Source organism: Ursus arctos, unplaced genomic scaffold (genome assembly GCF_023065955.2).
Source record: "Ursus arctos isolate Adak ecotype North America unplaced genomic scaffold, UrsArc2.0 scaffold_2, whole genome shotgun sequence".
NCBI classification, from domain to species: Eukaryota; Metazoa; Chordata; class Mammalia; order Carnivora; family Ursidae; genus Ursus; species Ursus arctos.
This window is the reverse complement of record NW_026622874.1, coordinates 26965454-26991915: the sequence shown is the minus strand read 5'-3', so window position 1 is coordinate 26991915 and position 26462 is coordinate 26965454. Positions and strand designations below refer to the sequence as shown.

At 40.2% G+C, this 26462-nt stretch overlaps 1 protein-coding gene across 2 annotated transcripts in view; it reads left to right on the top strand.

The window, feature by feature from the left end:
- Positions 1-353: 353 nt before the first annotated feature.
- The window catches only part of KCNK2 (potassium two pore domain channel subfamily K member 2), a 137364-nt gene continuing 111255 nt past the window's right edge, over positions 354-26462 (top strand). For both annotated transcript variants that reach the window (XM_057315548.1, XM_057315547.1), the window contains exons 1-2: positions 354-593; positions 3565-3875. In XM_057315548.1, the coding sequence (XP_057171531.1) occupies positions 548-593; positions 3565-3875 (357 nt within the window). In that variant the 5' untranslated portion in view covers positions 354-547. The remainder of the gene's footprint in view (positions 594-3564; positions 3876-26462) is intronic.

Sequence of the window (26462 nt, the reverse complement as noted above, 5' to 3'; positions counted from 1 at the left end):
CACCCCCCGCCCCCCGGGGCCCGAGGGCTTTGCCGGGGGAGACACACAAAGACATGCGAAGAGGGGCAGAGCGAGGCTCGCGCACAAAGACGCCGGGGCGCACGGCCGCTCGGGCTGCACCGACCGCCCCCGCGCCGCGGCGCGCGGGGGACTGGCCAGCGCGGAACCCGGGGCGGAGCGCGCGGCGGCGGCGGCTGCCGGCCGGCGCGGGACCCGGGTCGCCCGCGCTCTCCGGGTGACCCGGGCCCGGCCGCAGGCGCGTGCGGGGGCGGCGGCGCCCGCGCCCAACTTGGCCTCGGCCTCGCCCTCTGCCCAGCCCGCCGGTGTCCCCTCCTTCCCGCGATTTCGTTTCTTCTCACGCTCCCCCCCACCCCCTCCCGCGTCCAGCCCCGCTCTCCCCACCTTGTAAAACAAAGCCGGGGAAAATGCCTGCCCGTGCAGCTCGGAGCGCGCAGCCCGACTCTGAATAAGAAGTGAGTACAATGGCGTGTTTGTAAAAGCTTCAAGTCCGTCTTTTTCAAAAAACATTTTGAATGCTGCATGCCTCATGCTTCCCAGCGCCTCGCGGGAGAGACCCGGCTATAGAGCAGGAGGTGAGACCCCCGGGTGACCCTCCCCCCCAACCTCCCGCCCCGCGCTTTCCCGCCCCTGCCTGGACTGGGAGGGCTGCAAATGCCCCGCTGGCCGCAAGCGGACGTCCTCCACCTTCGTTTCCCGTCCAAGGTGTTGGGTCATAATCTCGCCTTGGAGGCAGACCGATGCCGGGCTCCTCTGCTGGCTGCTGCTCCCCCCTCTCTCGCTGGTGCCTGGGGCTTTTTGCATCTGCGTCGGGTGTGGGTTTGGGACACCTTGGGGGAGTTTCCGAAGGAGGAGGAGGGTCAGCCCTTGGGAGTAGCCGACCGGCAGGACGCATGGTGACCCTGGTCACACTTGTTGCCCATTGCGTGGTGGGACAGGCAGTGGTGCTGAAAAAAGGCTCGTTTCTTTTGCTATTGAGTCGTGAGCTGCGGCCCGGAGCATAGAAGGCATACCTGCGTGAGGCTGGGAGACCGGGATTAAGAGGAGACTGTGATGTGCTGGAGGCAGAGGAGGGAGGTAGTGATGGTGATGACAGTGTGTGCAAGGGACGACTCTTTGATTCCTTGTTCTGAGGAGCGTCTCTGCCTGATCATACATCAAACGACGTGGAGATGGAAATACAGAGGTTCCCCATGTTAGATTGAGAGAAAAGGCTGTTGTTTATTTTGGTATTTTACCAACTGCTGTCCATTCTGTCTGCCAAATGTGCATTTATATGTATTTCTGCTAATTAAAAAAATAAGAGACTAGCTTAAAAGAATTAAACTTCATCAGGAAATGAATTAGCTTAATACACACACACACACACACACACACACACACACACAATCTTTTAAAAAAAAGTATCTGTCCCTTTCCCCCAAAAGCATATAATTATAATGTGTTCGGTGGCATTGGGATTTTGGATTGGGATTTGGATGCATCAAGGTAAACAGTCTTGGTGTTTTCCACTTCTACAGACTAGAAATCACTGATGTGAGAAACCAGAAATATGAGAGCACAGAGAATTGGAAAGGAAAGGCTTGGAAAGCTTCCTTCAGAGAGATAATGTGGATTTCCTGTTATTTTTATTCCAAAGATGGCTTGACTTTAGATTATGACCTTTATTTTTCACTCAAGACACACTAAATAGCTTGGCGGTGGGGTGGCGTAGCTAGCCAGCAGATGACAGTGATATCAGCTGTTATCAGCATGTCTATTAAAAAAGTTTTTCTAATTAAAACATTAAAACACATGTCCAGTGCTAATTTTGAGCAAAGTTGCCTATATAACGATTACATGACAAAGGTGTCTACTGGTTTGTGGCTTTATTCTGAGCAGGTGAGTGTCTCAGGAGAGAAACGTGTATGCACCTGTATCCAGCAGGTTGAACCATTGGAAATCGCTGAAACGAGCAATTCCATCTGTATGTGGAACCTCCACTTGGAGCCCTGGGTACAGTTACTTCCTTGGAGCTCTGACTTCATCTCTTCAAAATCAAAGCCATTTGGGGCTTTGCTGGTTTGAGGAGCCCTCCGTTATCGGCCGTCACTGTAAAACACTACTTAGTTAGGTCTCCAGCTTCAAATAGCTTTGTTTGCAAAGCTTCTCTGTGATGGGCAACTGATGATTTATTTTCTGAACTCAAACTCCGGTGGTCCTACGTTTAACTCATAGTGGTAGTCAGGAGGGCAGGGTATCTAACCCTGTGAAAATCGACACTTTCCATTCTCTTCTTATCCTCAAGTGATTTCAGGTTCCTGTAGGGTATTTGGGATTTCTCATATACTTACCTTAAAGTGTCTTTTAGGTTAGATTATTATTATATCAAACCTGTAGTTTATATATCCGAGTAATTTTACTTATATCTGTAAAAATTGTGGACTCTAAATTCTTTGTTCTGGTTGAGTTGGTGGTTTTTTAAAGTCCTTTTTCTTGGCTATTCTGTTAACCTTTTTGGTTCAGTGTTGCCTTTCCAATCAAACATTCTGTAGTAGATGGCTTATTTTCCCTTTAACAGGTGGAAGTCTAGTATCTTTGTATTTTCTAAAAAGAAATCCATTAATGATACTTTTGAACAGCTGAGATAAATAATAAATGGGTTTACAGTCACCTCAGAGTATATGGGAATTTGCAAGAGAACACAGAAAGCCACTCTAATGGAGCAATTAGCTTTGTACAGAGCACGGAGGGTCTAAGGTGTAAGATAAGGTTTTACTTTTTTTCCTGGATAATGTTCACTGTTGAAATGGGAGGAACTTGTCATGTCTTGGCTGCACCTAGGGTTGTGCCAGAAAAGGTAGCAATACTTTTGGTTTTTTTCAGAGATTGTATAACAAGATATAGAGAATGTTCAATCATGAACCTCTTTAGAGGGCAGGCAAAAAGAAATGATTGGGCAATTGAGTGGTTTACTTACCATCATGTTTTACCAGAAAATGACTAATATTTTACTTTGAGCAACAATGTTTGGATCACAAATTCACTTATAATGCAATCCCTTTACTACAATGAATTTTTCCATAAAAATAAAGAATATTCCTTATGTTGGTTCCTTGTGGTATAGAGGGTTAAGTTCTTGAGAACAGGAATCATCCATGAACCTTCTTCATGAGTATTCATGAGATAGTACTATCAACTCTTAGGAGTTCAGTCTTTGTTGAGTAGCACGGTGAACAGATAGATGTAAATTTAAAAATGAATTAGGAAGACCTCAGGCATTCTTTTATTCTTTTTTTTTTTTTTTTTTAAGTTTCTTGGTCCACCTCCTGTTTTCTTCCTCCCGTCTGGAACCCCCATAGCAGCAGAGAGCTGAGACCCAGCCCCTTTCCCTTGAACCTACGTATAAGGTCCTGGATGCGAGCTAGTGGGAGCACTCTGGTTGGTTCCAGACCTTCCACCAGGAGAGCAGCGGTGTTCAATCAGCCTTTGCTCAGCCCCTAAGGAAGCCCAGCCATTACCCCTCTACTCTTCTCCAGCCTAACCTTCGTTCTCTGTTGTTGTCAGTGGCGGCACCTGACTTGTTGGACCCTAAATCTACCGCTCAGAACTCCAAACCGAGGCTCTCGTTTTCCACGAAACCCACAGTGCTTGCTTCCCGGGTGGAGAGTGACACGACCATTAATGTTATGAAATGGAAGACGGTCTCCACGATTTTCCTGGTGGTTGTCCTCTATCTGGTCATCGGAGCCACCGTGTTCAAAGCATTGGAGCAGCCTCATGAGATTTCACAGAGGACCACCATTGTGATCCAGAAGCAGACATTCATTTCCCAACACTCTTGTGTCAATTCGACTGAGCTGGACGAACTCATCCAGGTAATAATGGCACAGAGGAGTTGTTACCCTGCTTCCTCTCTGGGGAAAGAAAGTAATGGCAGGAGGCAGGAGGAGGCTCCCCGTAGCACAATGGCGTGCCTGTGGGGACCCTGTTCCACTTTCACTTTAGCATTGACTTGTCTCCTTTCTGCACTTCTTCCCTCTTTTCTTACTTCTCTCCTTTCTTCTCCTTCGTTTCTCCTTCCTTCTGTTCCTTCTTATCCTCTTCTCTTCCTTCTGTCCCATTGTCTCCCGGATTTGTCTTTCTTTGCCCTCTCTTAGAACTGCCAGTGCACACGCGTGGACATGGGGTTGCGTTGCTGGAGGCTTTTGTGATCCAATTATCATTGCCGACTGAGAAGCACTGCTGTGGCAAGTGAGAGGAAAACCTAAGGCAGAAAAGTGGTTTAATCAGGCCAGGGACCATCAAAAGATAGAAGAGATGTGTTTGTGGTGTGACCCTCTTGAGATGGGTGCCCTCATGATTAACCAGTTGTAGCTCACCTCTTTAACCTAGTAAAAGTTTACCTCTGATGACTGTATTTTTAGGTGCCTAGAGAAATGACTCATCCTTGCTTCTCTAAACCCCAACTAAAAGCAATTTATTATTACACAGAAAAATCGAGTTTTTGAATTTTAAAAAATAATTTCGTTTTCTTGTACCCTATCATGGCGGAACAGTGTGCTTATGGAAAATACCTTGTTTTAAAAGTTAGTCACAAAATAATTTAAATGTTTCAGTTAGGCTCCTTGGAGATGGATGTATTTTTGTTTTAGATTTCTTTTACATAAAACAATTCAGTGGTCAAACCAAGAGTCTGGTCAGAAGAAAGCGCTAGAATGTTCTTTCAAGGAGAGATCTGACGGGTTGTGGAAAACAGTTTAATTGTACAGATACTCATTTTCCTGTAGAACCTACTTTTCTTAAGTGGTGTAAGTCAGATTGGACTGAAAATTGTCTGAGTCATCTGAACGGGTTCTTCCTCATCTTATATTTGGTTTCACATCGTTTGAATGAGTTAGAATAGTAGATTGAGGGAGGAAATTCTTACTGGTCTTAATCCAGTTTTCTATTCAGAGAGCTTTGCTCTCTTATTTCCCTTCTGCCATGGATACCCCAAACGCTACCTCTGCCCTTCATGCCCCCCTCTATTTGTAGACTACACACACAAGTCCATATTTAGGTTTTACTGAAAGCTAGCAAAGATAGCATTCTCTAACTCATTTAGCTCCTACCATATTCAGACACTGCTGCATCTCAACTATTTGACTTACATTTTGAAAGACTCCTCAGATACTTATATACTGAATTCTCTACTATTTTTAGATGATGGCAATATTTTCAGTATTGACAGTGAACCTGCCAACAGATATTGTTGTCCCAGCTACTGCCTTGCCTGTTCCTACATAAGATCACTTTTATTTCACTCTTGTCTTTGTGCCAGAGTTCTAAGAGGTACTAAAAAATCTTAAAGAATTCCCATTTCCCTAGGGTTTTAAAAGAAGAACTCTAGGTTGTCTTGGAAGTAGCGTGCGGTAGTGATAAGAGCCTAAACATTGGGATCAGATAGGATGTGTTTTGAACTCCAGTTGAACACTTTTCTAGAGGTTGTCATCCTGAACAAGTAATTTTGCTCTCTAAGCCTTCAGTGATCTATATGGAATGCGGAAAGAATATCTATCCAACAGGGTGGCTGTGAAGAGTAAAGAGATAATCCCTATAAAGCATTTAGGATGCCACAAAGTGTTAGGTTTGTTTGCTGTTGTTTGTATTCGCTTTCTTTCCCCCACCCCTACGCCATCCCCTTATTGGGTTGAAGTATCTGATTCAGGCAGGAGCGTTCTTAGCATCTTAAGTGGTATAGCGGGCTTGGGGCAGGGGGGAGGAAATGCCTGGAATTTCAAGACAATGCTGGAAGAAACCCGGTGTGAATTTGGAAATGGTCCCACTGTTCAGTACTACCTAGATTTATTCATAACTGTGAAAATAACTTGAAGGTCATGGCAGGTGGAGACGATCTGAAGGTGGAGACTGATCATTTCGTTCTATTGTTTTTGTAATGGATACAGACAGAGCTCAACAATGACCTAATCTTTTTCTTTCCACCCCGTTTTAGCTTTATTAATAGTCACTGCTGATGAGAATGTTTGCTTTTTAAAAATCTCAAGTATTTTTGTGCTTATTTAGAAGTCTCTTATTTATTGTCCTATCACTCATCTTTTTTTTTTACTTTAATGTTTTTTTATTATATTATATTAGTCACCATACAGTACATCCCTGGTTTCTGATGTAAAGTTCAATGATTCATTAGTTGCGTATAACACCCAGTGCACCCAACACTCATCTTTATAACCCCACAGCTTTAATAAATTATCTTACTCTCTTTGAATAAGGTTTCTTCTGATAAAAAAAAAAATGTCTTTAATGGCATGGCTTCAAGGATCAAGGTCAGTATTTAAATAGGGAGGAAGACAAATGAGCCAGTAATCTTATATTAGAATTATATTTCGTTCGTATGATTCTCGTAAATTTGCACGTGTTTTTCCCACATTTATTTTCCCATGTAATCATCCCTTAAAACTTCATGAGTAGGTATATTAGGCAGTGATATCACAGCATTAAGGATTAGGGAGCCAACACACAGCAGTCCCAGTGACTTATACCAGACAGACGGCATTATGAGGATGAGAGTTCAGGTGTTCAGAACCTTGATCTGCTGTTCTTCCCAGGAGTCTCGGCTGAGTTTAGCGTTTTTCAGTGCTGAGAGGGGGAGCCAGTTGGAGAAGTGAGACGTTCAGTCCTAGTGTTGGTAAAGAAGGACTTCTGGATTCCTTTTATGAAGAGTGGGGAAGGAGGAGGAAATGGGTAGTCAGACTGTAAGGTCAGGTACAGTTAATCTAATTTGGCCCCAGGCCCCAGGTTATTAATTACACCTCTGGATGGATTCTGGTAACCTCATAACAAGCTGTGCTTGCGTCACAGGGTGGGGTAGGCGAGGGGGGAAGAGAAGAAAACAGAGCCTTAAGGCTCCTGAGAGCAAGTGCTTCTTCTGTTACATGGTCCCAGCTCTGCTCTCCTTCTGAGCACTGTGATGACGTCAGCCGTCCAAGGCAAGATGGAGGATTGAGGTGGGGAAAGAGATATCAAGACAAAGGAATCTAAAGGGCTAAAGTATTTTGAACACTTTGCTTTTTGACATCCATTACATTTAAGTTACTCTTGTACTCATTAAATCCCAATGCAGGCTCCGCACTCAGCTCAGAGTCCAATGCTGGGCTCAATCTCGTAACCCTGAGATTATTACCAGAGCTGAACTCAAGAGTCAGATGCTTAGCCAACTGAGCCGCCCAGGCACCCCAATAACCTGGGTTTAATATTCTTTTTGGAGAGCACTTCCTGGTTTTCTCCTGTTTGAACGTGGTAAACCAGTAGAGGCACGGTCACGCTGGATGTATCTGGTCGTCAATCTAGTTATTTCCATGTTTGCTGAGTCAGTTCTGGGATTCAAAAGGTAGGGGAAAACCTATGATGTCTACATGGATAATAATTATTTTCTCATTTGAGCCACATACCCTCTGTGAGGTAGGTAGGGAAGGTATTCTGTCTGTTTTGGGTGAAAAAAACGGACGCATTTGCATGAGGTCATGTGGTGTCAGGTGTAGATTTTTGGAGTCCTCCTCCTGAGGGGATTATATTCTCTTTGTGCTCTTCCTCCTCAGTTTGGCTTTTATTCCTTTGTTCAGTGGCGTTTGTTTAGTGGAGGGTGTTAACCTTTGTGCTGGGTATTGAGGCAAGTAAAGCGATCAGGAAACACATCTTCAGGGACTCCCCGCTTCAGGCACTCCCTCCCTCCTTAAGGTCAAGTAGAGAAGACCATCATAAACACAGCTACAGGGGCGCCTGGAGGGCTCAGTCCGGTTAAGCTTCTGCCTTGGGCTCAGGTCATGTTCTCAGGGTCCTGGGATTGAGCCCATGTCAGTCTCCCTGCTCAGCAGGGAGTCTACTTCTCCCTCTACCCCTCCCCCCTGCTCATGCTCTCTTTTGCTCTCTCTCTCTCAAATAAATAAAATCTTCAAAAAACACACAGCTACTAGAAGTTCTTAGAGATTGGAGCTAGACTACTGAGAAAGAAAGGAACCATTTAATGAGAGATAGGAAGACACAGAGAATAGGTTAAAGGGAGACTGGATGTTAAGTGTGGAATCAGAATATTCGGGGAGGGGGCAGGCAAGGGGATCAGCAGATGTTCTAGGCAGAAGGAGCATGATGTGGTCCAGGAACTGAAGGTGCAGGGGCATCAGCATGTCTAACAAAGTAGAGCAGGGCCCTACTGTACCCGTACCAGGGAGGCGGGCTTTCTCCTGAGCCTGTTCTCTGCCTGGGGTGGATGTGCCATTGGGACACCCGGTTGTTTTCCAGGGGATACCTGGAACTGCATGCCTTCCTAGAATCCAGTGAACTTTCAAAACAAAACCAAAAGTGTTGTTTTATATTAATTATATAATCATTCATTCATCCAAAACTATGACTTGAATTCCTGCTGTCTGCATTGTTCCAGGCACAGAAATACGGTGGAGAATAAAACAGATGAAAGTTCTTGCCCTTGGAGAGGTTCGATCCTACTGAGGGAAGATGATATGTTAGATAGTGGCAAGTCTCAGGAGAAAAAAATAAAGCAGTGAAAAAGGATAGGAAATGTTGGGTGGTATTGGTGATTAATTTTACAGAAGGTCACTGGGGAATCTTCACTGATAAGGCGACGTTTAAGTAAAGGGAGTGAGGAAAGTAGCCCGGTGGCTGTCTGGGGAACAACACTGAGGCAGAGGGATCAGCATCAGAGAGGCCCTCCCTGAAGAGAAAGCACCCCTGGCAGGGACGGGAGCAGCAAGGATGCGAGGAGGGAGTGGTAGAAGATGACATCAGGCAGGTAATAAGGGCCAAGTCCCGTAGGGCCTTGTAAGTTAGAGTATGGAGTTGGCTTTCAGGTGCAGATGAGTGTCCTGTGCTGGCTTGTTTCCCCAGGGTCACTCTGGCTGCTGAGTTGAGAAGACACCGCAGGTGGTCGCAGACAGAAACAGGGGGAACCGGTTATTTGGCTGTTGTGATAATCCTGGCGATAGATAAGGGGTGCTTGAACCAAGGTGGTGACCGTGGGAGCTGTGAGACATGGTCAGAGTCGGGGAATATTTTAGAAGGAGAGCCAATGGGATTTACCAATGGACAAGACTTGTGGTGCAAGGGTGAGGAGTCAACGAAAAACACCAAAAGTTTGTCCTGAGCAACTAAAAGAATACAGTTCCCACTTCCTTGACATGAGGAAGAGCAGAGGAGGCGCTGGTGAGGGGATGATGTCAGGCACTTCATGTGGGACGTTGCATTAAGAGTGGCAGTTAGACAGGGTTCAATTACTGAAGAAGATTCACAGGACCCCAAATAAGAGGACTTCCAGATCTCCGTTGCAGGAAAATGATAAAATGTACCAACAGCACCCAATAAAGGTGTGTATCATAGGCAAAGGCTGCATAAGAGCCTAGGCCTCCCTCTGCCAGGCCATGCCAGGACATCCTTCTCTCTTAGATCCAGAGTCACCCACGTGTGCGTGGTACCCTCAGAACCAGGGAGCTCAAGGTGATGTCTTGGCCGGGATTCCTGCCACCCTGCTGGTCACAAAGGCAGGTTCCTGCCCAGCAGCCAGCCTCAGTGGCAGAGCTCTTCTGAGAGTGTCACCAAGACCAGGTGCAAATCATCCATCATGCTGTTCTCGATAAGTAATGTGACAAGCTGGTCCTAACCTCGCAGACACGCTACCAGCCATGGTTATAAAACAACACTCTGGGTCAACGTGTCTCACACTTTTACCAGGGGACAGTTCCGTGCAGGGACTTGGGCAAAACAGCCTCGGCAAATTCTGGCCAGCACAGCCATGTTAAATTTGAGATGCCAATAACTTGTCGTCCAGAAAACTTCTAAAAGTGCTTTCTTTTTTTATCAGTGCCTTTACGCTTCTTGTCCTGTGGCTTCATCTCTGGAAAAAAGCACTGCAGATAAGAGAATATATAAACTTCTTGGATGTGTGATAACATAGTAGGTTGGATTATTTTAGCAGATTATTTAGGAGCCATTTAAAAGACCGGGCTCTTATGGTGACGATTATTCAGGAGTGCTATCTTGAGAATTGCAAGAGGGACTTATGTACCAAGGGAGCTACAGAAGTCTTAAGAAAACTTTGTCCATTTCCAGGGTCCCAAGGCCTCTCCCACGTACTACTGTCTTAGTGAACAAACTTATGTTTGCCTCCCCTTCCTGCCCATATGTTCATGCTATCTTGATTTGCAAAGTGTCATATATAAAACCATCAAATAACAATGAAATATTTTTATACACTGTTTCCTAATTATACTTAGGTTTTTATAAGGCATTTAAGTAGCTGATCAGGAAATGATTTTATCTCCAAAGGCTATATGAAGATTAACTAGTTTATACTGGTTTAAAAAAAAAAGGAAGGAAGGAAGAAAAAGTGCTATGTGAGTACTGTATATTAATAAAATACTACTCAAACTCATTTGATTAAAAAGGAATATTACTTAAAACAATGGCCAGAACATTATTTGATGGCTGCAATGGTTGTTTGAGAATGAGAGAAAGTACTCTCCATATACATTGGAAGACACTGAAGAGTTTTTTTTGACTGAGGATTTATTTAGTCTAAGCCAAAAACAGGACTCAAATGTAAAGCTCCGTCCAATAGTATCAGAGTGAAATTTGACCAGTATAGATCTGTTAATAGCTATTATGATGCTGGCTTTAACATTCTTAGACCGTGTTTGTATTCAATCATAGATTTGTACTCTGTCTTACACTCTAGGGTATATTATATTATTTAATTCCCACATCTCTTCGATATATATTTTTTTGGTTCACATTTGTGAAATGTTCAGCAAGAGACAAAAATGGCACCTTGATCAGATTCTTTCTTTTGACTCCATCTCCAGTGTCTTCCTCATAGATAGGAATGTGTGCAACACCGTGTCTAGTGATAATAGCTAACCAATGAATTTTTAGTCCAAGTCTGAATCTTTCTAGAAGTCCTGCCATATACATTCTCTCTTGTTTGGTCAGGAAGCAGGTTAGGCTTCATCCTCTCCCTTTTGCAGGTAGGTAAACTGAAGCACAGAATGTTTAACTCAAGTCCCTCTTTAGCCTTTTTAGTGTGAGATGCTCCGGGTGGCATAGCAAGCATTAGAGTGGCAGACTGCTGTTCAGGTGACTCTAGAGCGTGTCTCCCCTGTACCGAAAGACTGCTCTAGAAACTATATTATTTTGTTGTGTTTTCTCACCCCGGGCTCCTATTGTATTCCTACCAAGCAAATCAGATTTCTCACCCGTGTGCGGAGGACACGCTCTCTGCATTTTGAGCTGCCCGTGCCTCTTTTTGCTCTGGGCTCCTGCTAGCAGAGGTCAGCAGCGGAAGGCGCAGCAGGTCTGTAGTTGTGAATGCAAAGTATATAGTTGTGGAAAACTAAAGCCCAATAATGAGGCCACAAACGAACAACTAAAATATTATGCTTAGACTTGTAGGGCGGGCGCTAGTCGTGCTGAGGCATGAACGGTGATGTAAGTCAGGGAAGGCGATTTCAAGCTGGAGAATTCTTACCTGGAAGGAAGAGGTGGATCGGGACGGAAAGAGGAGGAACAAAGGGAAATAGTTGCGGGGACACAACAAGTTAACGTCTGCTTGTAGGATTACAAGACTTTTTACCCTCTACTTGCTTTCTGACATTTACAAAATGTGTCAAGTATGTAACAAAATGTAACAAGTGTCCCATACAACATCCAAGTAATACAAGAAGGTACAAAGAAAAAAGCAAATACCTGAAATCCCTTCACCTAGTGGCTAAGACTTCTCGTGTGTGTGTGTGTGTGTGTGTGTGTGTACACATACATACACACATACATATTTCCACACAGAATTTTACATGCAGGGTCACGTATATGTGTCATCTTACCGCCTCCATTTTTTGCTCACTGTTGTGTAGGGGATGCTTCAGGAATATTCCAAGTCTTGACTTTAGATATTGTTTAAATACCCACATAGGTCAGTAAGAGAATGAGATGATATTTTTTAATCTCTTTCAGCTATTACTCTTCCCTTTATTTTTATGAACATTTGAATATCTTGCTACATCAAGAACAGTAAACAGTAGTTCATGTAGCTCAGTATTTCTGCCCTTAACTATGCTACCAAGGGACATTTGAAAACAGTACCAGAGTTCCCCTTTATAAATGACATCATGACATTATGAAAAATCTGGCGTGGATCTAATATTCATAAACTCATTTCTCTGGACTGCTTGAATTTGACCACGTTTCAGCCTATACCTTCTCTTGATATGTGTCATACATGCTTCTCAATAAAGTTTCTCTTTTCTTTTGATCTTTCATAAAATCATGTCCTTTATAAATTTTTAGGCCATTTGCCTGGTGATTTTTGTGAACTAAGTCATGTAATTCCCTTCTAAAGATGGTGACATTATCTTTCTTATTTTTATCCCCTACCACATGTAGAATTCATTCTCAGTCAGCTCCTCGGGCATTGATAACCTGCCATGATGTGTGTCTTGGGTCTCTGCTTTCCTAATAGTCTTGCTTTGTAATCTCCTCCTTAGCACTTAGTGCGGCCCCTTGATTATTTTACTTTTCTTTTTTTGAACTGCTTTCTGCTCAGTTAAAACTTTGATAAGTGCTGATTTGAGCGGTGAGCAGTATTCCAGAGAAGGAGGGATCATACTTTAGCACAAGAGTGGCTTTCTGTTCTAATTCTTTCGCTTTCCTTTTCCTCCCCGCTGTTTCATTGTTACCTCTGTGGTGATGGCTGGTGTTTTCTGTGTCGGCATTGTTGGATGATGTCTTCAGGCAGAGTCCCAGGGGCTCCAGAGGCTTCTTCTAGGTTATTGAAAACATTATCTGAAAAGGGGAGCCTAGTTTATTTTCTCCCAAATCCATTAGTTTTCACTTAATGAGGATGAAACTCCACCCTCATTTGTACTTTGTATGCCTTTCCACCCAGGCTTGTGAGGTTTTAAAAATTTAATTGAACATTGGGCATTTCACAGTCTTCAGGATCGTGATGGTATTCCCACGCTTTGCTATTTTCCTTTTTAGTGTTAAAACGTTGCATAGTAGATACCTAGATTTATATTGATCCCCTTAAATATATATTTATTTAATCTACATTTTTAAAAAGTCTTAAAACCTTTTTTTAAATATCTGTAACCAAACATTTTTTTAAAAGATTTTATTTATTTAGAGAGAGAGTGTGTGTGTGTGTGTGTGTGTGCGAGCCGGGGGAGGGGCAGGGCTAGAGGGAGAGAAAGAATCTCCAGCAGACTCCGCACTGAGCCTGGAGCCCGATGCAGGGCTTGATCCTACACCCTTGAGATCATGACCTGAGCCAAAAGGAAGAGTCGTACACTTAATCGACTGAGCCACTCAGGCGCCCCTGTAACCAAACAATTTTATATAATGGATCAATTTTTATCAGTCTTCAGTAGATAATCTTTTTATGACTACTTAACATTTCATGAATTCATTTTTCTTATGTTTTTATGTACCCTCCTACAATACCTATTTGGCTGGTGAAACATACTTTCTCTATGTAGAATGGCTGTATTTTCCCCCTATGATCAGTTAGCTTGCCAAATGTAATTCAGAAGTCTCCTTTATTGCTTTCACTTCATATTGCCTTTAGTTTTTCTCGGAAAATGCTAGTTTATTTAGAATTTATTGTTATATGTGAGAGAGCTCTAATCAGCGTGTCTTCAGTCTATAATCATGTTGAGTGAAAATGCCAATATTTAAAGACTGTTAAGTTAAAAAGTATATATTCCTTTTAGGGGTATCTAAGGAATTTCCCAGATGCTTGTAAAATATGTGTTCTCTGGTGATGAAGCAGTGAAGGGAGCTTTGAGAAATAAGTAAAGCAATGGATGTCAGGACTGTGAAAAAGGAGATGAATCTCCATAGACACCATCACATGATCACATGGCTTACATTGATGCACATTGCAGGGAAAAGAGCTTTTAATTCTTAAATTTTCTATTTTTAGGTTCCCAGCATAGTTTCTTGACTATTGTAAAGTTCCTTTTTTTACAGGGATGCATCTGTTCTTATTTTGCTAAAACTCACTTAGAGGAATATGGGGATTCATCAGAAACTCGTAATTGCTAAAACAGGATGTGTTCCTTTTGGGCAAATGAAAAAGTCTCCCTTCCTGTCACTATTATTCATATACTATAGAGGTGGTTAGAAAATATTTGATCTAAGTGACAGATACAATGGACTGAACTCCTCTTTCCTTGGATACGAAATGCTTTCAGCACCAGGGTGATATTAATGGTACCAGGGAATTGGATTCTGGAATTTATAGGTGAAAAAGCACTGGTTTGTGTCCATTTAGATATTTTGGTGTTAACCCCGAGAGCAGAGATACCTCACTTCTCCTCCAGATTGGAAGGGGACTTTTCAGGGAGGTTTTGTGTTAACCCAAGAGTCACCACAATGTGGATCTGTGGGGCTGTGTGTGTTCCCAGCAGGGTGACAATGTGGTCAGGATTCACGAACAGATTTTCAAGCAGGGCGAACCCATATGAACTAGAAAGGAGAAGCAGAGTTATTGCATGGATTTAGAGTTCTTACATTTTATTTTGCATGGGGAATAAAGGGAAGGTCTTATTTTCCTTAAAAAGTATTAAAACCTTTTTTAACTGGTCGTGGAAATGCTTACAAACTGGGATCTTTAATGGGCAGCATGGAAATGCTTACAAACTGGGATCTTTAATGGGCAGCATGGAAATGCTTACAAACTGGGATCTTTAATGGGCAGCGTATTTTCATACAGCATGTAAAATGATCAGGACCTAGGTATTTCTTGAGCAAAGAAGCTAGTGAATATGGCAGAAGTCTTCTGACCCTTGACGTTAGAGCTTGCTTTGGAGATTGTGCTTCTTTTAGGTAAAATAAAATTTACAGTGTTAATTGCGTAATAGTCCATAAGAGAATGTAAATATTCCTGGGTGTGGTTCTGACATTCCTGTTGCACTAGGGGCTGATGACCGTTTCTCAGCACACTTGATTTACCCTTGCTTCTCCAGCGGGGAGGTAGGCTGCTGCTGTTTTCCATTTTTCCTGGTCCATGCACAACTCATTGAATGCAGGACAAAAATAGAGATCATTATTCCCAGCCGTCGCAAAACAAAATTTTGTACGACAAAGTTACATTTCATCATGGGACAAAATAGCTTATCATTCATATAAGAAAAAAAAAGAATCGATCTGTGACATAGTTTTCTGAATCTGATTTTTTTTTTTTTTTTGGACATTTGGCCACACACTGGACATTCCGAGTTCTTTTTCTGAACCCTTACTCAGAAATATTTATGTATTCATCTATCGTATTCAGATAACATACTAGCACTTGTAGAGACCTGAGGTAAGACAGTTGGTGGGAAGGTCTAGTCCTCTAAAGGAAGAAGTAGTTAAAATACACATTGGTTCATTTATTCATTCTGTATGTGATACGTTTTGAAAGAAACTGTTCCAAGCAGGGGGCGTAATCCTCACAGATTATGACACAGCAGGACTGACAAGAGTCCTGTTCCATGAAGCTGTTATGCTAGCCAGGAGTAACTACAAACCAAGAAGCATCTGAACGACATAATTTCAGAAAGTGCAGATGTTCTGAAGACTAAACACTGGCCTCCCGAGACAGAATGATGGGGCGGGCTCCTCTAGCTGGGCTGTGTTCAGACGAGCTTTCTCTTGGAGAGGGACATTCGGGATGAAATCCGGTTGAGGGAGAGTCAGTCAGGTGAAGATCTTTAGGGGTGTGGAGAAGTGTTCCAGGAAGAGAAGGCAGCAAATGCAGAGGTGAGAGCATTCTTGGTGTGTACGAGAGTCCACGCAAACACGGGTGTGGTTGGGCCATCATTCGTGGTGCGAGAGAAGCAGGCTAGAACCTTGCAGGCCTTGATAAGTGGTCTAGGTTTTACGTGCAATGGGAGATCCACAAACAGAACATTTTAGAAGGAAACAGAGTATGTCACGCTTGTGCTGGGCAAATACTCTGGTGACTTGGAAGGGGAATGAGATCAAATAAAAATAGGAAGATTAGTTGAAGACATTTTAATGAAAGTTGATTTTTGGAAAGAATTTTAAAGAAGTAGGCCAAGAGGAGACAGACAGGGTTTGGGCTAGTAGGAGAAGACTCTCCCCTCCTTTCAACTTTCAGGAAGAGGCGCTCAAGGGTGATGATCCAGGTAATGTGTGTACTTTGGGGGAGGATAAAGAGAGAGGGAAGGTGGCCGGTTGAGTTCTGAAGCTGGTACTAGATATTCAATTCAGTGTATCTAAGATTCCTTCAGAAGAAGATAATTTTAATAAGCACAGATAATTGCTAGATGAATCTTTTGCATGGGCTCTGTATTGCAGAAGTGCTTTATTTTATTTTAATTTTCTCAAAATAAATTATTTTAAGATAAAAGATTTTTTATTTTACTATCTTTTAAAATCTTTTTTTTTTGTTTTGTTTTTTGTTTTTTTTGTTTAAACCCTTCCATAACCCTACTAATATTTTGGGGCATGTTACAGCTTACATGCTACTATATATGATTGGGTAATTACTTTTTCTTTAATAAATATAGAGTTCCCCTCTTTTTCCCCAGTTAACAAGTTCCAAAGCTTCACAATGTTTTCATTTCTGGAAGATGTTTTATCAGATGATGACATTTGGCTCTTGCTTTGAGCTGGCCTGAAAATCTATTTCATGAGGCTAGTTTTAAATGATTTGGTTTAATTAAAATTGTCAATTATCTTATTTTATAATAATGATATCATTCTTGAGGCATATTTTTCTTAGAGGCTATACTGTGCTTTTAATAGGACAGGAACTCCTGCCTTGTTTTCCATTACTCAGCACCTCGTGACCTTATTATTTCTTGATCCGCAGAGAGCTTGTGTGTATGTTTGGGTGTTTGCATTTCTGTTTCATTCCCTGTGATTCTTTCCTGATACAGGATTACATTGTTTCAGGTAGCCTTCTTGATAGGGACCTAAATGAGATTCTCTTCTTCTTGAGGGAGAAGAAAAAAAAATTAGCTAATCTCATCTATAGGGTGAGATGTGTGTCTTAGAGTCTAAAAGAAAATGCAAAGAAGCAGCACAAGGGGTAATAGTATCTAAAAGGTAGGGAGTTATAGAAAGTTTCAACGAAATTGTATCATAATGCATTTTGAGTTATTGGCATATAACATTTTAAGAAATACACTCATTGCATTTAGAGCTTGGAATCTACAGTACCTATTGCCTAGTCAAACTCTGTCATTTTAGAACTAAGAAAATAAGCTATTCAATCATTTTCCTAAGAGCATACTACTAGTTAGTGACAGAACAACCACTGGGTCCATGATTTCTAGTTCACCAAACTTTTCCTTTCCACCAATTTCTCTTTTTTTTTTCCTTGCTCTTGTAAATACAAGCATATTTCTAAGATCAGAGCTGCTATTCTAACATTTTTGATTTGTTGAAGTAAGTAATCAAGATATTTTATTCTTTGCCCTCCAGAGCCTCAGTCTGCATACAGTCTGGGGACCCACAGAGATATGACTCATGATTCTGTATTTATCATCTCGGTTTTTCTGCTACTGTTGCTTTGCTGTCTTTTATGTTGAATGCATGAATGAAAATCTCAGAAATTTAGGATTAGGGGAATCCTGAATCTGGAGGAAAATGAAAGTGAGCAGTGTCCTCATGAAGTTTCTTGCCACAAAGTTGCCAGATGAAGTTATACATGGATTTTTTCAAGATCAAGTCTTTCACTGAAAGGGTAATAAACCAAAATGCATTAGGAAAAGAGAAGCAAGACAATTTAGAATGTTTTTAAATTTTGTCTGATAAATGAATGGAAATTCCATGAATTCCACCCATTAAATGAATATTGAATTCTTACTGTTGTGTACCTGGCACTGTATTAGACTATGGGTGTTTTTTCCTCTCAAAATTATATTTTATAATACATATTTTATATCCTTATTGTCTCATTTTGCAATATGTTATACATCTATCTCTTTTTTTTTAATTTCATATTTTTTATAAGATATTTTTTATTATATTATGTTAGTTACCATACAGCACATCCCTGGTTTTTGATGTAAAGTTCCATGATTCATTAGTTGTGTATAACACCCAGTGCACCATGCAATATGTGCCTTCCTCACTACCCATCACGAGCCTATCCCATTCCCCCATCCCCCTCCCCTCTGAAGCCCTCAGTTTGTTTCTCAGAGTCCACAGTCTCTCATGCTTCATTCCCCCTTCTGATTACCCCCCCTTCCTTTATCCCTTTCTTCTCCTACTGATCTTCCTAGTTCTTATGTTCCATAGATGAGAGAAACCATATGATAATTGTCTTTCTCTTTAACTATAGATTTTTGGAGTCCTGTTCAAAGGCTTTGTAGTAAGCCATTTTATGGAAGTACCATAGTCCTTTAAAACTATTCTTTGATGTCAGGGATTTTATCTTTTATTTCATTCTTTCATTGTGGTAAATAACACATAACATGAGCTCTACCCTGTTAATAAAATTTAAGTGTGTAGCAAAGTATTGTTAACTATAAGCACAATATTTTACAGTAGATTTTCATCTTCCTTCACTGAAACTGTATACCCCAATGGCAGCTCCGCATTTCCCCCTCCTCCAACCCCTGGCAGACATCATTCTACCTTCTGCTTCTATGACTTTGACTACTTTAGATACCTCACGTAAATGGAATCATTAAGCGTCTGTCCTGTTGTGACTGGCTTATTCCACTTAGCCTAATGTCCTCAAAGCTTTATCCATGTTGTAGCATGGAACAGGATTTCCTTCTTTTTTAAGGCTGAATAATATTCCATTGTATGTGTGTTCCACATTTTCTTTATCCATTGGTCCACTGATAGACATTTCAGCTCTTTTTACCTCTTGACTATTGTGAATAATACTGTAATGAATAAGCAAATATTTCTTTGAGATCCTGTTTTCAATTCTTCCGGATAAATATTTGGAAGTGGGATTGTTGTACCAGAAGCTAGTTCTATTTTTAATTTTTGAGGAACATCCTCACTATTTTCTATAGCGGCTGCTCCATTTTACATTCCTACCAATAGTGGTCAAGTGTTCCACTTTCTCCAAGTCTTTGCTAACACTTATTTTGTTCTGTTTTTTGTTTGTTTTGATAATGGCCATCCTACGAGATATGGGGTGATATCTTATTGTGGTTTTGATTTGCATTTCCAGGATGATGAATGATGTTGAGCATTTTTTCATATACCTGTTGACCATTTTTATATTATTTTCCAATAAATATCTAGTCAAGTCCTTTGCTCATTTCTTTTTATTCAGGCTATTTGGTTTTTTGTTGTTGTTGTTGTTGTTGTTGTTGTTGTTGTTTTTGCTATTGAGTTGTAGGAATTCCTTATATATTTTGGATATTATTAGACTTTTTTCAGATATATTGTTTGCAAATATTTTCTCCCATTCTGTAGCCTGCCTTTTCACTCCATGGATTGTTTCCTTTGCTGTGAAGAAGCTTTTTAATTTAATGAAGTTCCACTAGTCTATTTTTAATTTGTTGTCTGTTCTTTTGGCAACATTTCCAAGAAACATTGCCAAGATCGGTGTTATGAAGCTTGTCTCCTGTGTTTTCTTCCAGGAGTTTTGTAGTTTCAGGTCTTCCACTTAAGTCTTTAATCCATTTTGAGTTGATGTTCATATATGATGTAAGATAAAGGTCTAATTTTATTCTTCTGTATACGGATGTTCAGTTTTCCCAGCACTATTTGCTAAAGAAACTATCCTTCCCCCATTTGTAATCTTGATAGTCTTGTTGAAGATCATTTGACCATATTTAACCATATACGTATGGATTTATTTCTGGTCTCTGTTCTGTAATGTTGGTCTATATGTGTCTTTCTGCCAGTACCATACTATTTTGATTAATGTAGTTTTGTAACACATTTTGAAATCAGGAAGTGTGAGGCCTCCAGCTTTGTTCTTTCTCAAGATTGTTTTGGTTATGTGGGGTCCTTTGTAGTTCCATATGATTTTTAGGATTTTTTTCCTGCCAAAAATGCCATTCAGATTTTGATGGGGATTGCATTGAATCTGTAGATCATTTGGGGCAATACGGGCATTTTAACAGTATAAGGTCTTCTAATCCATGAACATAGGATTCCTTTCTATTTAATTGTCTTATTCAATTTCTTTAAGTAAACGTAATACTTTTATTACACAAATCATTCACTTCTCTGGTTATGTTTACTCTTAAGTATTTTATTCTTTTTGATGCTATTGGAAATGGAAATGTTTTCTTGATTTCCTTTTGGATTGTTCACTGTTAGTCTAGAAACATACTGATTCATCTATTGACTTTATATTCTGTAACTTTGCTGAATTAATTTCTTAACATATAAGGTCATGTAATTTGAACAGAGATACTTTTACTTCTTCCTTTCCAATTTGAACGCCTTGTATTTCTTTTTCTTGCTTAATTGCTCCAGCAAGGACTTCCAGTAGTATATTGAATAGAAGTAGTCAGAGTGAGTTTTATGTTTTGTTCCTGATCTTAGAAGTAAAACTTCAGTTTTTCATTGTTGAGTATAATGTTAGGAGTGGACTTTTCATATGTGGCCTGTATTATGTTGAAGTAATCTTCTTCTTCTAGTTTGATGAGAATTTTTATCATAAAGGGTATTGAATTTTGTCAAATGCTTTTTCTCTAGAGATGATCATGTGATTTTTTTCCTTTGTTCTGTCAATGCAGTGTATCATATTGATGAATTTTCATGTATTGAAACATCTTTGCGTCACAGCAGTAGATCCCACTTGGTCACAGTGTATGATCCTTTTTATGTGCTGTTGAATTCAATTTGCAAGTGTTTTGTTGAGGATGTTTGCATTTGTATTTATCAGGGATAATGGCCTGTAGTTTTTTCTTATGGCGTCTTTTTCTGGCTTTGGTATCAGAGTACTGCTGCTTCTGTAAAATGAGTTTGGAAATGCTCCCTCTTTTTCAATTTTTTGAAAGAGTCTCAGAAGGAATTGTGTTAATTCTTTAAATGTGTGGTAGAATTCATCAGTGAATCCTCTGGCCCTGAGCTTTTCTATGTTGGAAAGTTTTGATTACTGATTCAATCTTCAAACTAGTTTAGGTATGCACATATTTTGTTTTTTCATAATTTAGTGTTTGTAGATTGTTTCTAAGAATTTATTTCTTCTAAGTTGAGAATAATTTTTCATAGTAATATCTTTTAACCTTTTTATGTCTGTGGCATTGATTGTGATGTTTGCTTTTTTATTTCTGATTTTATTTGATTTGAGATTTCTTACTTTTTTCTTAGTCTAACAAGGTTTGTCCATTTCTTTTATATTTTCAAAAAAACAATTGTTATTTTTGCTATGATTTTTCATTCTCTCTTTCACGTATTTCTGCTCTAATCTTTATTATTTCCTTCTTTCTGGAAATTTTGAGTTTAGATTGTTCTTTTTCAGGTTCTTTGAAGTGTAAAGTTAGGTTCTTTATTTGAGATCTTTCTTTTTTAATATAGCTCACCACTGTAGACTTTCCTCTTAGTACTACTTTTGCTGCAACCCGTATGTTTTATTATGTTATATTTTCATTTCCATTTGTCTCCACACATTTTATAATTTCCCTTTTGATTCTTCTTTGATCCATTCTTCTTCAACCCCTTGATTGTCTTGGAGTGTGTTGTTTAATTTCCACATAACTGTGAACTTTCCAGTTTTCCTTCTGCTATTGATTTCTAGTTTCACTCCATTTTGGTCAGAAAAATACTTGGTATGATTTCAGTCTTTTTGAATTTGTTAAGACTCTTTTTGTAACCTAACATGCGATCTGTTCTGGAGAAGGTTCCATGTGTGCTTGAGAAAAACATGTATTTTTTTTTTTTTTGGTTTTTTATACTTTTTGTTGAGTGGTATGTTCCATATATGTCTGTTAGGCCTATTTGGGTTACAATGTTGTTCATGTCCTCTGTTTCCTTATTGATCTTTTGTCTGGATATTCAATCCACTATTGAAAGTGGGGCATTGAAAATTCCTGCTATCACAGTGTTGCTGTCTATTTTTCTTTTCAGTTCTGTTAGTAGTTGTGTGATATATTTGGGCACTCTGATGTTGGGTGTATATATATTTATAATTGTTATATCTTCCTAGGGAATTGACCGTTTCTCTCATTCTATAATGCCATGCTTTGTCATTTGTGACAGTTTTTTAATTAAAATCTGTATTGTCTGTTATAAGTATGAGCACACATGCTGTCTTTTTGTTACCATTTGCATGGAAAATCCATTTTCTACTTTTTCATTTTCAGTCTAGGTGTCACCTCAAATCTAATTTAGTTTCTTACTGACAGAATCTTATTGTTGAATCTTTTTAAAAAAATCCATTCAGCCACTCTGTATCGTTTGACTATATCTTTGAATCCATCTACATTTAAGAGAATTATTGATAGGAAAGAACTTACTATTAATATTTTGTTAATTGTGTCCTGTTTGTCTTGTAACTTTTTTGTCACTCTTTTCATCTTTTGCTGTCATCTTTGTTTTTGCTAATTTTTTTTGGTAATGATATATATTTTTCTATTTCTTTCTCTTTTTCTTTTGAAAATCTTCTATAGGTATTTTCTTTGTGGTTTCCATGGTGTTTATATAAAACATCTCATCATTACAACACTATTTTAAGCTGATAGCAACTTAATTTCAATTACATACCAAACTCTTCTCCCCCCCACCACCACCACTTTGTGTTATTGAGGTCACAAATTACATTTTTTATGTTGTATCCATGAACATATCTTTTATTTATAGTTATTTTTTATACTCTTATGTTTTAACTTCTATATCAGTAGTAAAAATGATTTATGTATCACCATTACAGTTCAGCAGTACTCTCTATTTGTCAACCTATTTACCTTTAGCAGTTAAGTTTATACTTTCATGTGCTTTCCGTTGCTCTTTAACATCCTTTTACTTCAACTTGAAGGATTCCCTTTAACATCTCTCATAAGGCAGGTCAAGGGGTGATGAACTCCATTAGCTTTTGTTTATTTGGAGAAGTATTTATGTTTCATTTTTGAAGGATAGTGCTACCAGGTATAGTAAACTTGGGTGGCAGTTTTTTCTTTTAGCACATTGAGTATCTCCTCCCATTCTTTTCTGCCCTGCAAGTCTTCTGCTGAGAAATATGCCAGTAGTCTTATGGGGGCACGCTTGCAAGTGATGAGTCACTTTCCTCTTGCTGCTTTTAAAGTTCCCTCTTTGTCTTTGACTTTTGACAATTTGATTATATGTGTCTTGGTGTGGACTTCTGTAATTCATTCTATTTTGAGTCTTTTGGTCTTCTTGAATCTGGATGTCCATTTTCTTTCACAGGTGTAGGAGGTATTCAGCCATTATTTCTTCAAATAAGCTCTTTGCCTCTTTTCCTCTTGTACGTCTGGGACTTTGGGTGTATATTGGCGTGCTTGTTGGTAGTCCATAAATCCCTTAAACTTTCTTCACTCTTTTTCATTCTCTCTCTTTTTTTCGTTCGTTCCTTTGGATAATTTCAAATGTCTTGCCTTGGAGTTCCCTGGTTCTTCTGCTCAATCATGTCTGCTGTTGAATTCCTCTAGAAATTTTCCAGTTGGGTTATTGTAGGCTCCAGCTCCTAACTGGTTCATTGCCATATATTCCATCACTTTGTTTATATCCTCATTTTGCTCATGCATTGTTTTCTGAACCCATTGAACATCTTTATGATGGTTCTTTTGAATTCTTTGAGGTAATTCATATACCTTTGTTTCTGGACATTTATTTTGTTGCTTTGATTGAACCATGCTTCCGTGTTTCTTCATATGCCTTATAAATTTATGTTGTGATCTACCCATTTGATAAAGCAGTCACCTCTCTCAGTCTTCACAAACTGACTCTCTACAGGGAAAAGCTTCTCCAGTCAGCCCAGCTTCAGATTCTGCAGGCCTCTCAGACCTTCTCTGTGGATGTGTTTCTCTGGACTTGTGCATGTAAATTCCCAGTTACATGGATTTGCCAGTTTCTTTTTTCAGGAGCTTGTAATCTCTTGCTACCTCTGGTGCCTGTCTGCAGTACTGCAGTTTTTCCAGAGCTGCTGCAAACCTGCCAGGTTTTTGTTATTCTCAGTGGCCCTTAGGTTTTTAGAGGAGGCTGCATCCCCATCAGTCTGTGCTTTGAGTTGGGCGAGACAAAAACCAATCCTTTGGGTAGCCCCTCCAAAAATCAGAATGTTGAACATATGCTCCTCTCTTCCCTTTTCCCCTGAGGGAGAGGTTGCTATCTCTGTTGGGCTCTGCCTGCTACACCATGGGTCCTCTGGAGCAGACGCAAGCTGCGCAGCTCACTTGTGTTTTCATTGTCCCCCAGGCATCTAGAGTGTGCTCTGACATAGGCAAGGCAAAAAACAATCCAATGGGCAGTGCCCCCCCAACATTTGATGCATATTCCAACTCTTTGCCTCCCCAGAGAGAAGCTGGGGGCTGGGAGTTTTCTCCCTATTGCACCATGCTGAACCGGGGAAGGACTGTTGTGAATAAGGGCCATGAATTTTTCTACCAGCTTTGATATGAATGGTTTTGTGCTCATTTGAATTTCAGGAGCCTCTTAACTGATTTCTGGATTTCTCATTAAGGGAATTGGTCTGTGCATTGTTAAACCAGTATCTCTGTTGGAGGAGGAGGTTCTGGGGCTTCCTCTTTCACCATTTTGCTGATATCACCCCTCTTGAGGTTATGGGTGTTAAAGCCATGAGCTACTCAAGTAAGGTTCTTATAATTATAGAAACAAAAAATAAGTAAACTAATAAACATACAAGATAATTTCCAACAATTCTAAGTGTTTTGAAAAAGTAATATAGGTTACATGATAGAGAATTACTGCCTCGGCAAATTAAATTGGGAAATGAAGGAATCCAGGTATTTTAGCACAACTTGAAAGATAGTCACCTGTGCATACATGTATATGCACGTGGGGGAAGGCATTACAGGTAGAGAGGAGAGCAAGTATATGATCTGACTTATGACTTAAAGGGATCACTGTGGTTACCCTGTGAGGAATAGATGTAGGTGGGCAAAGTCAGAACCCTGGTGGAACCTGATAGTCTAGATGAGGACAGAAGCAGTGGATGTGGTCAAGGGATGTTTTGAAGGTAACGCTAATGGGATTTGTTATGAGTGTTAGAGAAAGAAGTGAAGGATGATTCATAGGGCTGGGGCCTTAATAACTGGAAAAATAAAGTTGCTAGTTAATGACAAGAGGAAAACTCAGGTAAATCAGGTTTCAGGGAGGAGCTTGGGAGTTCGGTTTGGCGTATGATTGGTTTGAACTGCCTTTCAGACATCCAGGTAGGGAAGTAGTCCAGAATGAGAAATATATTTGAGAGTTATCACATATTGATGATATTTAGAGGCTTGAGTTTAAACGAAATCACTTAGGAGTGTGGACGGACGGGGGACAGAACCATAGGCTCAAAGGTGAGGGGGATGAAACATCACTCAGGGAGACTGGAGGAAAGCTAGAGAGTGTGGTGTTCTGTAGGCCAAGTGAAGGCATGTTGCAAGGTAGAAGAGATTAATTGTATCAAGTACTACTGCAAAGTCTTACTTTCTTCACCACGACCTGTAGTATGCAGTTAGTGCTCTATCCTATCAGTTCACAATAGTGATCATTTGTGTACTTAGAAATCAGTAAGAACAAAATGTGCCACAGATAATTCTTGAGCAGTTAGCATTACACTAGACACAGAGACTGTGTGTGACATGTACGTTGAAGACAAGGCCCGATGACCATTTGGGATACTTTATACACATACGGATAAGATAAGATGTTCACCCAGCTTCAAGCTTATGAATGGATTCTTTTAAAAAATTATGTATAAATGTATTTATTGCTTGGGACTTCCCATATGTTTTCACATAAAAATAACACTGTAAATGACAACTATGTCTAACGCTAGGCAACCAAAGCTACAATACAGCTAAACTGTATCACCAAGATGAGAGACTGGTTTGCCGGGTTAATTGTTGTGTTTACTTATTTTGAACTAGTGATCCATTCAGCCTCTCTATGCCTCAGCTTTTGTGGAAGGTAAATAATACATATGTGATTCCCGTTAAGTGATACCATATTGATAATGTTCACAGGGTTAATTTTATGAAATGGTGAAGCACCTCAGGTCTTGCCCTGCTGGTTTCAAATAGTTACTTAAGGAGACAAAGCTACCCACAGGTCATCCATTAGATGCACAGCAGGTGACTAAAAATAAAAAGTGAGTGATATTCAGGTGTATTCATTCATCTCCTGATGCCAACACTCTGGACCCTCCAGAGACTGCATGTTGCTTTAATGTGATTATGCACTTCTCTCTCTCCCGCCCTGTTTAAACCTATCACGCTCATTCCACCAGCATAAACACATGCTTGGTTGGAAAGAGTTTGGGGGCAGGAGAAGTGAAGATCACTAAG